Raw genomic sequence first — 13,027 nt, forward strand, 5'->3', positions numbered from 1 at the left:
GATTTACATTTATTGCATTTGGCCGACAACCTTATCCGGAGCGACTTACACTTGATTTTATACAACTGAGCAGTTAAGGGCCTTGCTCGGGGGCCCAGCAGTGGCAGCCTGGTGGATTTCAATTGGTATACCATCACCTAAACCACTAAGCTACCACATACTTCTTATTCCTTCATATAAGAGTTTATGTAGACACGTGATTGTCATGACATGTTTATATACGTATGTAACGACACAACGTCCTCTTTACGAGCATGTCATGATACCACAATGACAGACATTACAAAATATCATTTCTTTCTCTTAACAAAGTTATTTCTTATTTCTCCTTATAAGCTTTATATAAATACTTATGACAATGTCATGACACCGTAACAATACAGTTATATGTCATGCTTCGTATTCCCATTGCAGTCTTGCCGTCTCTTCCCTGCAGTAATTGGTCATCTGCCTGTGATGACGTCATTGGCAGCGTGTACGGGAAGTGACCTGAACGGCCGTTTTGTTAACACGTGTGTGTGTCAGAGCCGAGGGCAGCAGACAGACTGACCCACCGGTGTCCTGTTTCCTCTGCTGATCACAGAGAAAGTGTGTAGCATATACTGAGCCCTTTCCTGACGCTTCTCTTACTGAACCTACTTTAACCTTACATTCAGGTAAAAAAAAATATTTAAAACCTAGATGTGGTCCAAAAGCTGTCAGGTAGAACAAAGCTCAGTTTCTGACCTTCACCAGCAGCAGTGGATCATCTCTGTGAGAGATTTACAGAATGTGAGCTTGTCGATTCGGTGCATAAGGACCACGAAAGGCCACAAACGTTCTGCTATTGTCTGGATGCTGTACGGCTGGAAAGAAAGCATTTGAACAACTGATTGAATGACAATCAGCTCAATAATTACTAACATATTACATAGTAGATCACAAGATAAATATTTCTCTGAGGAATTAGTCGTGTTTTAGTGGAAACGCATTGACCAGAAAAGAGCCGTGTTGTCATTTCAGTTTCATTACAACAACCAGTGACTTTCAAGTGAGGTGAGGTGAGGAAGCTGCCATTAAAGTCAGAGCAAATTAAAAAAAAAACATTGATTAAACTTTTCCACTAATGCATTCTTGAGCAGCACCATTCACCTTTGTGTCTTTACATCTGCTTCCCATTAATCTTCTACCTTCAAGAATCCGACTTAAAGCAATCTGTTCGTTCTTCCTGAGAAGCAGAGAGGGAAAAAAAAATTCAAGCCATTTCCTTTAAAGCACAAAAAATGCAGGGGTATGTGGCAGAAAGAAGGGTGCCAGCTCAAGTAGGCGGTCGGATACTAAATAGTAGCAATTGTGCCTGCTGTACAGGTATGCCTCGATGATGAGGTGTGTGTGTGTGTGTGTGTTGTTTATTCAGCTGGCCGAATTTAGAGGCGGCAGATTCAAGCACACTTGCGTGCGTTTCTGTGGCAGGCTTCAGCTGAAATGAAACAGAGGCCTTACGTCTGTGCCGCGTTCACACCGAAGCAGTCACATGATTAATGAGATTTGATTCGTTTGGACAAATTGGTGTCAGAGTGATAGATATATGATTACGTGTTTATGTCAGTCATGTGGAAAGTGCATTCTGACACGTTATGCCCCGAAATGTGTGAGCAATATGTGATCGCGTGTCAAAAAGTGTTATTCGTGTAAGAAAATCACCATGGAAAAATGAAACCTGGTGAATTTCCAACAAGTGAAACATGAATGTGAGTCATTTAAACAAATCATGTGAAAAACAAGCGTGAACATTGGGGCGGGTCATGTTAAAAAATCATTCGGAATGTATAGATTTTTAATTCGCATGAACTCATGCTGAGAATAAATGAATCTTGTGTATAAATTGCATGTCAGATGAATTGTGAAATGTAATTTGATATAATCAGATTTAAGAATCGTATAAAAAATGATTTATTTGAAAATATTGTTAAATGACGGGAAATGATTGAGGGAAATGATTGAATCATGTGAAAAATTCAATCTGAAAAATGAGTCGTGAAAAAATAATGATGAATGTGAAAATCTTAGAAATGTGTGTAAAGAAAAATGAAAAATGAATCATGTGTAAAGATCGATGTGAAAAATGAATCATGTGTAAAGATTGATGTGAAAAATGAATCATGTGTAAAGATTGATGTGAAAAATGAATCATGTGTAAAGATTGATGTGAAAAATGAATCATGTGTAAAGATCGATGTGAAAAATGAATCATGTGTAAAGATCGATGTGAAAAATGAATCATGTGTAAAGATCGATGTGAAAAATGAATCATGTGTAAAGATCGATGTAAAAAATGAATCATGTGTAAAGATCGATGTAAAAAATGAATCATGTGTAAAGATCGATGTGAAAAATGAATCATGTGTAAAGATTGGTGAAAAACGAATCATGTGATAGTGTATCGATATGTGTTGATAGTGTAATGTGAATGTGAGTTGACTCCTGCTTTCCTCAGTGCACTTTACAGGCTACAACTACATCCTGCTCCCTTCGCTGAATCCCTTAAATCTGCTCTATATCCCATTCCACAACCTGATTATTTCCTTCAATTAAACAAAAGCCACCTTTTTGGAGCTCCTCAAACCTGAATGAAACCTTTAAAGAGGCAGTTATGTGTTTGTGCCCGGTCCGGAAAACACGGCCAGGGTTAAGTGTTAACAGCTAATAAATAAAAAGCATGTCCTATGTCCTGAGTGCTGTACACTGACACCCAGTGAGCCAGTGTCTGACCCAAACCACAGCACAAGCTCAGATTTATACAATGACCCTAGTGTGAATCGCTCTGATGCAATAATATGTAAAGGATTAAACACTCATTCCTTACACATGCTCTAAAACAATAAATAATCAAAGATGATTTTTTGGAGAAGATTTTTTTTCTATGTCAGAACTCTTACTGTCTTCATGTCGTTACTATAGAAACCATAATGTATTTGAAGGAGTGTCTTTATTTAAAACCCAGAGCTGGAATTACTCTCAGAGCTGCAGTTATTAAGAAATTAAGAAAATTATTCAGCAGCTTCTGACCATTGTTTTGTAACTGGAACAAAGCCTCATTTTCCTCTGGAGTGTAATCTGGAAGACAAAAACCCGCTACGACCTTGTGAAGATGCTGTAGGTGTTGTGTGCCCTTTTGATTCATAACACACCTTGTGAGGCCGTGAGTCGTTTGGGAATTTAGTGATGCGGCACATCGTTAAAACCCCATGGGCCTGAAAGTCCTGGCATCATGAACAAAGCACAGCACACATACAACAGACAATTTACTATGAACCATGGCAGGTTTTCAGCTGAAGTCTATCTAAAAACCGTTTATCCCTTGTATTTTATTTGTACAGGCTTGTCGAGTCGGTCCAAAGACGCAGACCCAAGTGTGTATAAATCACTGAGCTGTATGTTTAGCAAACGGCAACAAGATGTAATGGGACCTAATCCCAGTCTTATGTAAGACAGCTAGAGAAACACTCCCTGGCTCGACTATAAGGTGCCCTTGCTTTGTTGGATTTCTTTTTTTTGTTGTTTGTTTGTTTGTTTGTTTCAGTTGTGTGCGTGTAGATCGTAGCAGTCGTGACGCAAAACAGAGCAAGAACAGTGCGGCCCCTCAGCCTTCAGGTGCACATCGTGGAAAAAAAGCAAAAGAAAAAAAAAAGCCCCAAAGTGAACGCTGTTCTTGTTCCAGAATTTTTCCACAAATATTTGAGGTGTACTGAAATTAGAACTGGACGCAAGCCAGGCCTTTGAATTCCAGCTAAGATGGCTGCACGTGCCAGCCAATCTCTGTTTTTCATTTCTGAACTATCCCACCCCCACTTTCTCTATTTTTCTTTGCAGAGCCCATGAGTCTCAATGCTATCATTCTGTAACTCTGCGCAAATCTGGCCGTGTGTGTGCAGGAAATGGGACCAAACTGGCTTCCTGAGTGGCCCAGAGAGGAAACGCTGCAATAAGCAAGGGGTGTGCGTTTAAAAATAACCCGGTATAAAAGGCCCGGGCAGAAGCCCACTCGCCGTCAAACTCTCTCTCTCTCTCCCTCACACACTTCCCACAAGCACGTTGCTCACTCCCTCACCGCTCTTCCATTCTCTCGACCCGGCCGAAAGTCCGTATCCAGCAGGTATAAAATAAAACCAGAACAAACTAATATGGTGAAAAAGTAGTGAACTGAAACTGGACCTGAAACTGGAAAAAGACACAAATAGGATGCTCCACAAGTACATTCACAAGTACAGCTTAAGAAACCTCTTGTGGAGAAGGGAACTTTAATTATTTTTGGTTTGTTTGACATCTCCTGAATTATTTATTTATTTATTTATTTTTTAAATCACTAGAGCTTTTATTTGCTGTGAGACAAAAGCAAGAAGACAAAAAGACATGTAATGAGACTCTTTGATGGAAGCCACGAGTTTGAGCATGTTTGAGTTCTCTTAAAAAACACTCGTGCCAGTTTTTGTGTATTATCCTGTAAGGCTGGTACAGAACATTTGAGTAATTAGATTAGGCATGGAGCACATGAACCTTAGTGACCCGGGGCATGACACACACATACACACAGACATAACACATCTGCACAGTGACATGAAAAGAGCAGTGATGATAGAAGCTTACTATTAAAATGAGCCCACCAGGGAAATGCCTTCTGTTTCCGACATTCCAAGTGGAAGAATGATGGCGGTTGTAGGACTTGCTAAAAGATCTTAAAAAAATCGAAAGTGAAGTGCAGAATTAAAAAAATGGGAAATTTAATTCGCAATTTAATTCCCGATTCTGATTGGTCGGAAAGTGTTGACCAATCTCAGATGACAGGTTTATATGAATGCATTCATGCGTTCATGCGTTATCTTTCGTGCATTAACATTTCCTCGGCATTTGTATGATGGTCACTCCATCTAATAAAAATATCATCAATGAGTTTTCGCCTCTTGTTTTGTTATATTAATGACAAAAGAAAGAAAAAAATATATTCTGTTCAAAGAACTGTTTACGTCTGCTATAATGTACAGTTCTATAAAATAAATGCTCTATAATGAATAGAAATAAGTGTAATTAGGGATATGGAGGCTTTTTGGTTAAGGTGTTGGACTACTGCTCAGTAGGTCATGAGTTTGAATCCCAGATCCACCAAGCTGCCACTGCTGAGCCCCTAAACAAGGCACTTAACCCTCAGCTGTATAAACTGAAAGAAAATGTAAGTCATTCTGGATAAGGGGGTCTGCTAAATGCCAGAAATGTAATTATTGACCAAGTGCTGTGGTATAAGAGGTACAAAGCATGCAGGGACACGCTGTGATCCTAATCCACATCAGGCCGCATTACACCGCTGCATTATTGATTATTTTTCACTGATTTGTCTCTTCTCAGTTACTAAACATTGTGACTTCCAAGCTTTTTTAGCAATAATTACATTTTGTTACACCATCAAGACTATTGTGCAAAAAACATAAAACAAAAAAAAACACTGGGTCTGGGAAGCATTTGCTCATCAGGCTTTGGTCCAGGTTCAACTCGAAAGACACAACCCCAAAGCTGCTCCAACATGTGAGTAACCGCTGTGTATTAATTCACAACTGAATCATCACAGACTCTAAAAAAACGGGAAACCCTTCAGTCTGGCTTTAGTTGTAAGCAAGAGAGAGAGAGAGAGAGAGAGAGAGAGAGAGAGAGAGAGAGAGAGAGAGAGAGAGAGAGAGAGAGAGAGAGAGAGAGAGAGAGAGAGAGAGAGAGAGAGGACAAAGTAAGTATTTCTCCAAGTGAAACTGCATCAGTAAAAGTGAGACTAGCCGCAGTGAGCTAATGTTTTTCGACGGCTGCCGTGAAAACAGAGGCGGGTTTTGCAAACAGGACACTCTGTCCATCTGAGTTTGAACACACAAACACAAGCTGGGGCATGGAAATTACAATGTGCATGTTTTACACTGAGCTCCCATAGAAACACACACACACACACGTGGTAGGTTGACACATCACTTAGAAATGATGCCTGTTAAAATCCTGGGAGTGTATGTGGGTTGGCCATACTGAGCTTAAATCCAATCATTATATTTTAAATGATTATAACAACACGTCAAACGGCGTGAAAGTATTGGACGTTGCATGTGACGGGTGTTTATAATTGCTGTCATTTCGTGCAATGGAAAAATAAAGTATTCAATTCAAAAGCTTTCTTTACACTAGTTGGGATTGCGTCATTGGTTCATTTGACTTTGCCGGACTATAAGGATCGCTTCGATTATATGAAACACAACAAGAATTCTGTCTCACACACTTTCACATTCATTTATTCAGTCATACATTCGCCTGCAGGTTTGTAGAGCAAGTTCGATTACCAAGCCAGGTTCCAACAAGTGATTAAAGGACAGAAATCATACACACCCACTTCTCATTCCATGCATTGTGCATCCTTAGAAATAAAGGGTGTAACTGTAACTTTCTTGGAAAGGTGTATATAGTGTACATTTCAGAATTAATTATAGTTCAGTTAAGCACTTTAAATCATTTTGTCCTGGGACATTACAGTAGAGCATTTTTTCCAAATGAAAGATAAAAATGAAAGAATAAAGTGCACTAATTAGTTAAGCTGCATCTTTTCTAGTCACTGAGATGAAACGCCTTTTTCAAATGACACCTTTTGTTCCTTTAGTGTGTGCATTTTATCCATGTTCCCATGTGAATAATACATACCAAAGGTACAAAAGAAAGAATAGCATCTGAGAGACAAGCATCATAGAGTGCGTGCATCATAGAGTGTGTGTGCATCATAGAGTGTGTGTGCATCATAGAGTGTGTGTGCATCATAGAGTGTGTGCATTATACAGTAGAGTGTGTGCATTATAGTGTGTACATTATAGAGTGTGTGCATTAAAGAGTGTGTGTGTGTGTGCATCATAGAGTGTGTATATTATAGAGTGTGTGCATTATAGAGTGTGTGCATTATAGTCTGTGTGCATTATAGAGTGTGTGTACATTATAGAGTGTGTATTATAGAGTATGTGCATCATAGAGTGTGTGCATTATAGAGTGTGTGCGCATCATAGAGTGTGTGTGCATCAGAGTGTGTGTATTATAGAAATCAAAAGCACAAGGGCTAGATAACTTCCTGGCTACTAGAATAATTCTGTGTGTTTCTAAAAACCATTAATACACAGTGTAAACACTTAGAGATAAAGCTCCACGCTGCACTTTTCCCGGTGTCTGGAGCAGTGTGCTGATATTCAAGGACCACTTAATACCTTTTTTTCTAGTTTAGCTATTTGGAAAAAAAAAGTCTAATTAAAGGTACATCACATGGACCTTCCCAGAAACCACCCCCCACACCCCCTCCCCAGAACAGCAGGTGTGAAAATGTGCCATCACTCCAGGGTTTGGTTTCTATCACCTAATGATGTATTGAAAATTAGGTGTTTAAAATGACACTAGTTTATTAATGCAAATGCGTCCCTGTAGATCTATCCATTAACCTGTGGTTTTCATGTCACCCCTGTTAAAACAAAAGCACGTGACATGATAAAAGTCTTCAGTGAGGGCTATTTTACTGACGTCCCCGCCAACTCCACCATCTCCCCCAGCTCAAGAACTAGTCATTAGCGAAACTTAATGGCTCCGTAAACAATGCGGATGAATCGCAGCGCCGATCGGCGCGTCGTCGCACCTGAATGCGCTGTTTCATTTACACGTGAATGGCGCGCGACGTGAGCATCGAGCGCGCGGCCGAGAGAGAGACACGAGCGGCGCCCGCGTTTAGACAAACCTGCTGCGCGGACACACACACACACACACACACACACACACACACACACACACACACACAAAAAAAAGCTCGAGCGCGCCGTTGTCGTCATGGAAATCAGACAGGGGCTGCGCACGTGCGAGGACCAGTTTCGGCTGCTGCACTGTTTGTTACTCACTGATTATTTATTTTATTTTAAAGTCTAATCACAATGTTATTACACTGTCATGACGTGCCCTTGCTTATTAATTTTTTTTTAAAAATGTGCATGTGAAAAATACAGAGAGGTGCTACATGGTCACATTATTATTATTATTATTATTATTATTATTATTATTATTATTATTATTATTATTATTATATGAGTTACAGTCACTGTACTGGTAACTAAAATAAAACTAACAAGAAAACACCCCGTTGTTTTAACACACACACACACACACACACACACACACACACACACACACACACAACAGTGAAAGAAACAACGTTGTTAACTTTGAAGTGGTTCAGATTCAGTGAAGTCTTTTGTACCCAGATATCGACTAAGTTAAAAAAAAAAGACAAAACAAACAAACAAAATAATATATTGTGTTTAGTTGTTTCTTTTTTTATCAGAACGTGTCGCTTTGTGTCTTTAAATTACACCCCAGACTGCTGCTTCTTTAAGCAAACTATTTTGAGTTGATTTGATGGTGCAGATCACTTTTCTGGCTTATTCGAGCTGCCAGATAAACAGTCCAGAAAGTCACGATCCACTAAAATATCACAAATCAAATCAAATTGATCCAGGGCTGTTTTATTCTACCGCCCAGTATGATTAAAGGCGTTTAAATCTGGCAACTGTGAGCGACATGCCTGCTGCGCATGCGCGATGCAAATCAATCCTCCCCTCCTCTGACGTCACGCCTTTGCGAGTAGCTAAATGCGAGTATGAGCGCAGGCAGAAGGAGAGAGCGTGTGTGTTTTACTCAGAGTAAGTGGGGAGAGACACAGTGCCGCTCGACCTGCTCTTATATACCGGCTATTTTTGGGCGCTCTACCTCCATCCTGAACGCCGCTTCCTCCGCACGCACAATTGGTCCAGAAGCAGGGTTTATAAGGGAGGAGGTTTCACCTGCCACACACTTACTGTGCGCTTTGGACACTGCAGCAGCGCAGCTTTACTGGAAACAAAACTCTGGATCAGACGTGCGTTTAATTTCTCCACGAGAAGAGCGTTTTATTTAACTCTCAGACAAGAAATAAGAGTTTTTAAAGTAGAAGTTTGACGCTTTGGAAAATGGCTTTACATGGCACAATGTTGCCATCCATTTCCACATTCGCAGGACAGAAGGAGAAACTTTGGGAAAGTGTAAGTTCTAGTTGTGTTTTCTGTATTTTGCGTTTTATGCCAAACTCGGTATTTTAGTTCTGAACGTTAAACGGACCGATCGTTAGTGAGTGAAACATGAACTTAACCCTAAATATATTTTTCTTTGCAGAGGTGGACTGTAGAAGTGGACAAGCCTCTGGCGTGCGCTGTACCGAGTGTGGATGCGTGTCATGCCAGAAAGGACGACGAGGATCTGAGCGATTTCTTGGATCTGGAGTTTATTCTGGCCAACACAACCGGTCCTTTGGACTATAATTCAGCTGTGGAGCACTGCAACATGTACCAGCCAGGGAGCGCGTACGTGCCGCCACCACCGCCGCCTTACTCCCACAGCCTTGTGGCGGAACTGTTGCACTCCGACGTGGACTCCACATACGGCATGAGCACAACCAGCACCTCCACCACCAGCAGCAACAGCATCGGGATTCAGGGGCGGTTTGTGGTGAACTCAGCGCCTTTCCCGAGACAGGATTTCATCGAGGGCATCAAAGTTGAGCCTTGCACGGACGGCTACGGCCCCGTGTTGGGCATGGTGCCACAGAGCTGCCACCGGATCAAGCAGGAGGGCAACGTGTCGTGCGCGATGTCATTTGATCAGCCGAGGCTCGCCGTCTCTCCGCAAACAGCAGGGAACATGACACCGCCGCTCAGCCCGGACGACCAGGCGCGTTGTCACACGCAGATCTGCCGCACCACTTTCCCGCAGAACGGCTACTACCCGAGCCACGGGCCCGTACCGCAGCAGCATCAGCAGCAACACCAGCATCAGCAGGTGCCACTGGCCTACCCGGGAGCGCGTGCATACGCGGGCATGTTCGATGACGGCCTCGGTATGGTGCAACCCGGTGCGCCACGCGCGCTCCTCACACCGCCGTCCTCGCCGCTCGACCTACTCGAGTCCAAGCCGAAGCGCGGGCGACGCACTTGGCCAAGGAAGCGCGCAGCCACGCACACCTGCACGTTCGCCGGATGTGGCAAGACGTACACCAAGAGCTCGCACCTCAAAGCGCATCACCGAACTCACACCGGTAAGGTTGTTTTTTAAGTTGTGATTCAATAAATAAAATCATACTCAGTAAAGACGCAAAGACGCAAAGCTAACACACTAGATTTAGAAATAGAAGTTATTTTAAAAAAGAGAATTTTGTTGTTCTTTTAAAGTATCACGAAGCAATTCTGAAATTTCGATTTCCTCCCTCTGACCTGTCAGGTGAGAAGCCCTACCACTGCAACTGGGAAGGCTGCGGCTGGAAGTTTGCCCGCTCCGACGAGCTCACGCGTCACTTCCGCAAGCACACCGGGCACCGACCCTTCCAGTGCCACCTGTGCGAGCGCGCCTTCTCCCGCTCCGACCATCTGGCGCTGCACATGAAGAGGCACATGTGAGAGACTCACAGAAGACAATTGGCAAACAAAGCCAAAGCCTTATTACTGCCTTATTTAAGTCCTTTGTACAAGACCAAAAGACTTTTTTTCCGGTTGATAAAGATTTCTATTGTTCTTTATACTTTTATAACAATGTAGCTGGTACTACGTGGGATTTCTAGAGCAGGCAGTTCAGAGCTGCAAAAGTGTTTTGGGGACAAACAGCAACCTGCAGGGCTGGTCCTATAATATATTAAATGTCTCTGTATCTCTCTATATAGCCATGTTGAAAACTGGAAACAAAGAGTAAGTTTAACACGGTGCCTTGATAGTGAAGAATTTAGCACGTGTGCTGTGCTGCCAGGGTTGTGCAAAACGTGACATCCTGAAATCATGCGTGATGACAATGTTTTCCTCTTGAAACTGCCTCCAAATTGTTCTAATGACCAGAAGAACTGTGCGTTCACTAGTGTTTGATACATTCTCAGCCATTTGGCTTTCATGGAAGTAAGATATTTACTAGATATTGTATCATGAAGGTACAATAACTTGTTGAAGCCCCATTGTTCACTAGCACATACACCAGAGCTCGACGCTCTGCATTATTTGTTTATTATTATTTTTTTTTTTTTTAGAATGTGTACAGAAGTTTTATATTGTAAGTATTGTATTTATTGTACATATTAAACTAAATTTGAATATATTTCTATTGTCATGTGCATCTTTATGATTTCTTTTCCTTCTTCTTGTCCTTCGTCTTAGAAAAAGACAACTCGCATATTTAAGTTCAGCCTCTTATTATGGGCTGCTTTGATGTTTCTTTGGAGTCCCCAGAAACTCTGCAGCACACAAGCTCATTACTGGTAACCATGTACCCATAACACGCCATTTGGTTAAGGCAAGGGTACGAAGCTGCTATTCCTGAACCCCCACTCAGGCTTATGGAATTGGGTATTATAGTTTAGGCCAAGATGCTTTCCAGCTGCTGTGAGACGAGGCCCGCAGCCTGTGGCTTTAGCCTATAAATACAAACATTACATTTACATAATTACAGAGAGAGAATTTAGATATGTCTGGACGGAGGGCGCTGGGCTCAGTGCTGAGGATCCTGAAGTGCAGGGATAAGGCTTAAGATGGCACTTTTACATAAGGTTTTGATGGCGTCCCATCGAGGTCAAACGTCCAAACGCGTAACTGCTGACGTTATTTGAAATTCAATTAAAAATGGTCTTGAGGGCATGTGTAATGACCAAAATATTAGAGTGTGGCAAAAACGGCAGTAATCCTCAAAAAAAAAAAAAAAAAAAAAAAAAAAAAAAAAAGAAACCAAAAGAAAAAAAAAAAAAAAAAAAAAAAAAAGCAAAGCATGTAAACAACCAGATTGAATACCATAAGTTTCATTTTTCAGTTGCTGAAATTTCCGGTATTCTGCTTATGAGAAATGTTCAGTTCTGGTGAGCAAAATTTCTCATACAGGGGAAAAAAAAAGAAGAAATGCAAGCTAGGCTATTTATAGCAAACTGGTGAGGTGTAAAAGTAGAAGTCTCATTTCACTTTTTTGTTCTGAGGATAGTAACATCTACTACCAAAACATGCATGAACAGCAATATGAGCTTCTCATTTTTAAGGTTTTCTAAATCTACACATGTGTAAAGACCAAAAAAATGCTGCTAATGTGAGTTTCAGGATTAATGTAATGTTGGGTAAGTTTAAGGGTGTGAACTAAACACACACACACACAGACACACACACACACACACAGACACACAGCGACAGACACACACACACAGAGACACACAGACACGCAGACACACACACACACACCCCTTAAGTCCTGAAGCTAAATAATCCTTGTTTCAAAAAATCGTCAAAACTGCCGTAAGTACAGCAGGTTGGCCCCTGACACAGCCATCATCATGAATGCATTCAGAAAAGAAAACAACACTTTTTTTTGTTCAAGGAATCCCTGAAGGCAGCCTCTTATTAACCCACTTGACACTGGACACAGTGCAGAGAAATCTAAAAACAAGACAAGAATGTGGCTGAGCACGCATGAAGAGACGTCTCTTAAAATTAACCACACATGTGGATGCTTAGAAGAAAGAGGCGTCATTGAGTAACAAAGAATAACACAAAGGAGAAACGAATTCCTGCCCCATATTTCAGCGTCACCTGAGCTTTCCCCGGCCTCTTACTTTTTACTCTCTTCGCCATTCGCTCCCGATGCTTCGATACAAGCCCCTCATCAAGCTTTTAGTAAATAGAAAAGCACACTGAGGAATGTCCTGTTATTTCAAATGGCTGTAATTGACATACCAAAACCCACAAATTCATCCAGCTGCTGACGTTTTTTTGCATGCATGCATTCAAACTTAACCCATTTAATCGATATTTGGCTTTTAAAAGTATTCGGAAGCATTTATGGTGGTTTCGAGTGGTGTTTCAATACACAACCTTGGAAAAAATGGAAACGAAACGCAGTGTGAGAGTTTGACTCTGTAATCGGACAAAGGAAGTTTCTTAATAAGGAGATTGCATTAAAC

The 13,027-nt window shown here is 41.4% G+C and overlaps 1 protein-coding gene across 1 annotated transcript; it reads left to right on the forward strand.

The window, feature by feature from the left end:
* Positions 1–8,691: 8,691 nt before the first annotated feature.
* klf2b (Kruppel like factor 2b) lies at positions 8,692–11,187 on the forward strand. The gene is made up of 3 exons (XM_060869146.1): positions 8,692–9,098; positions 9,229–10,147; positions 10,330–11,187. Exons 1-3 carry the CDS (start codon positions 9,027–9,029, stop codon positions 10,503–10,505), a joined length of 1,167 nt encoding a protein of 388 aa, XP_060725129.1. The 5' UTR covers positions 8,692–9,026; the 3' UTR covers positions 10,506–11,187.
* The last annotated feature ends 1,840 nt before the right edge of the window (positions 11,188–13,027 follow it).

Source organism: Tachysurus vachellii, chromosome 1 (genome assembly GCF_030014155.1).
Source record: "Tachysurus vachellii isolate PV-2020 chromosome 1, HZAU_Pvac_v1, whole genome shotgun sequence".
In the NCBI taxonomy this organism is placed as follows: domain Eukaryota; kingdom Metazoa; phylum Chordata; class Actinopteri; order Siluriformes; family Bagridae; genus Tachysurus; species Tachysurus vachellii.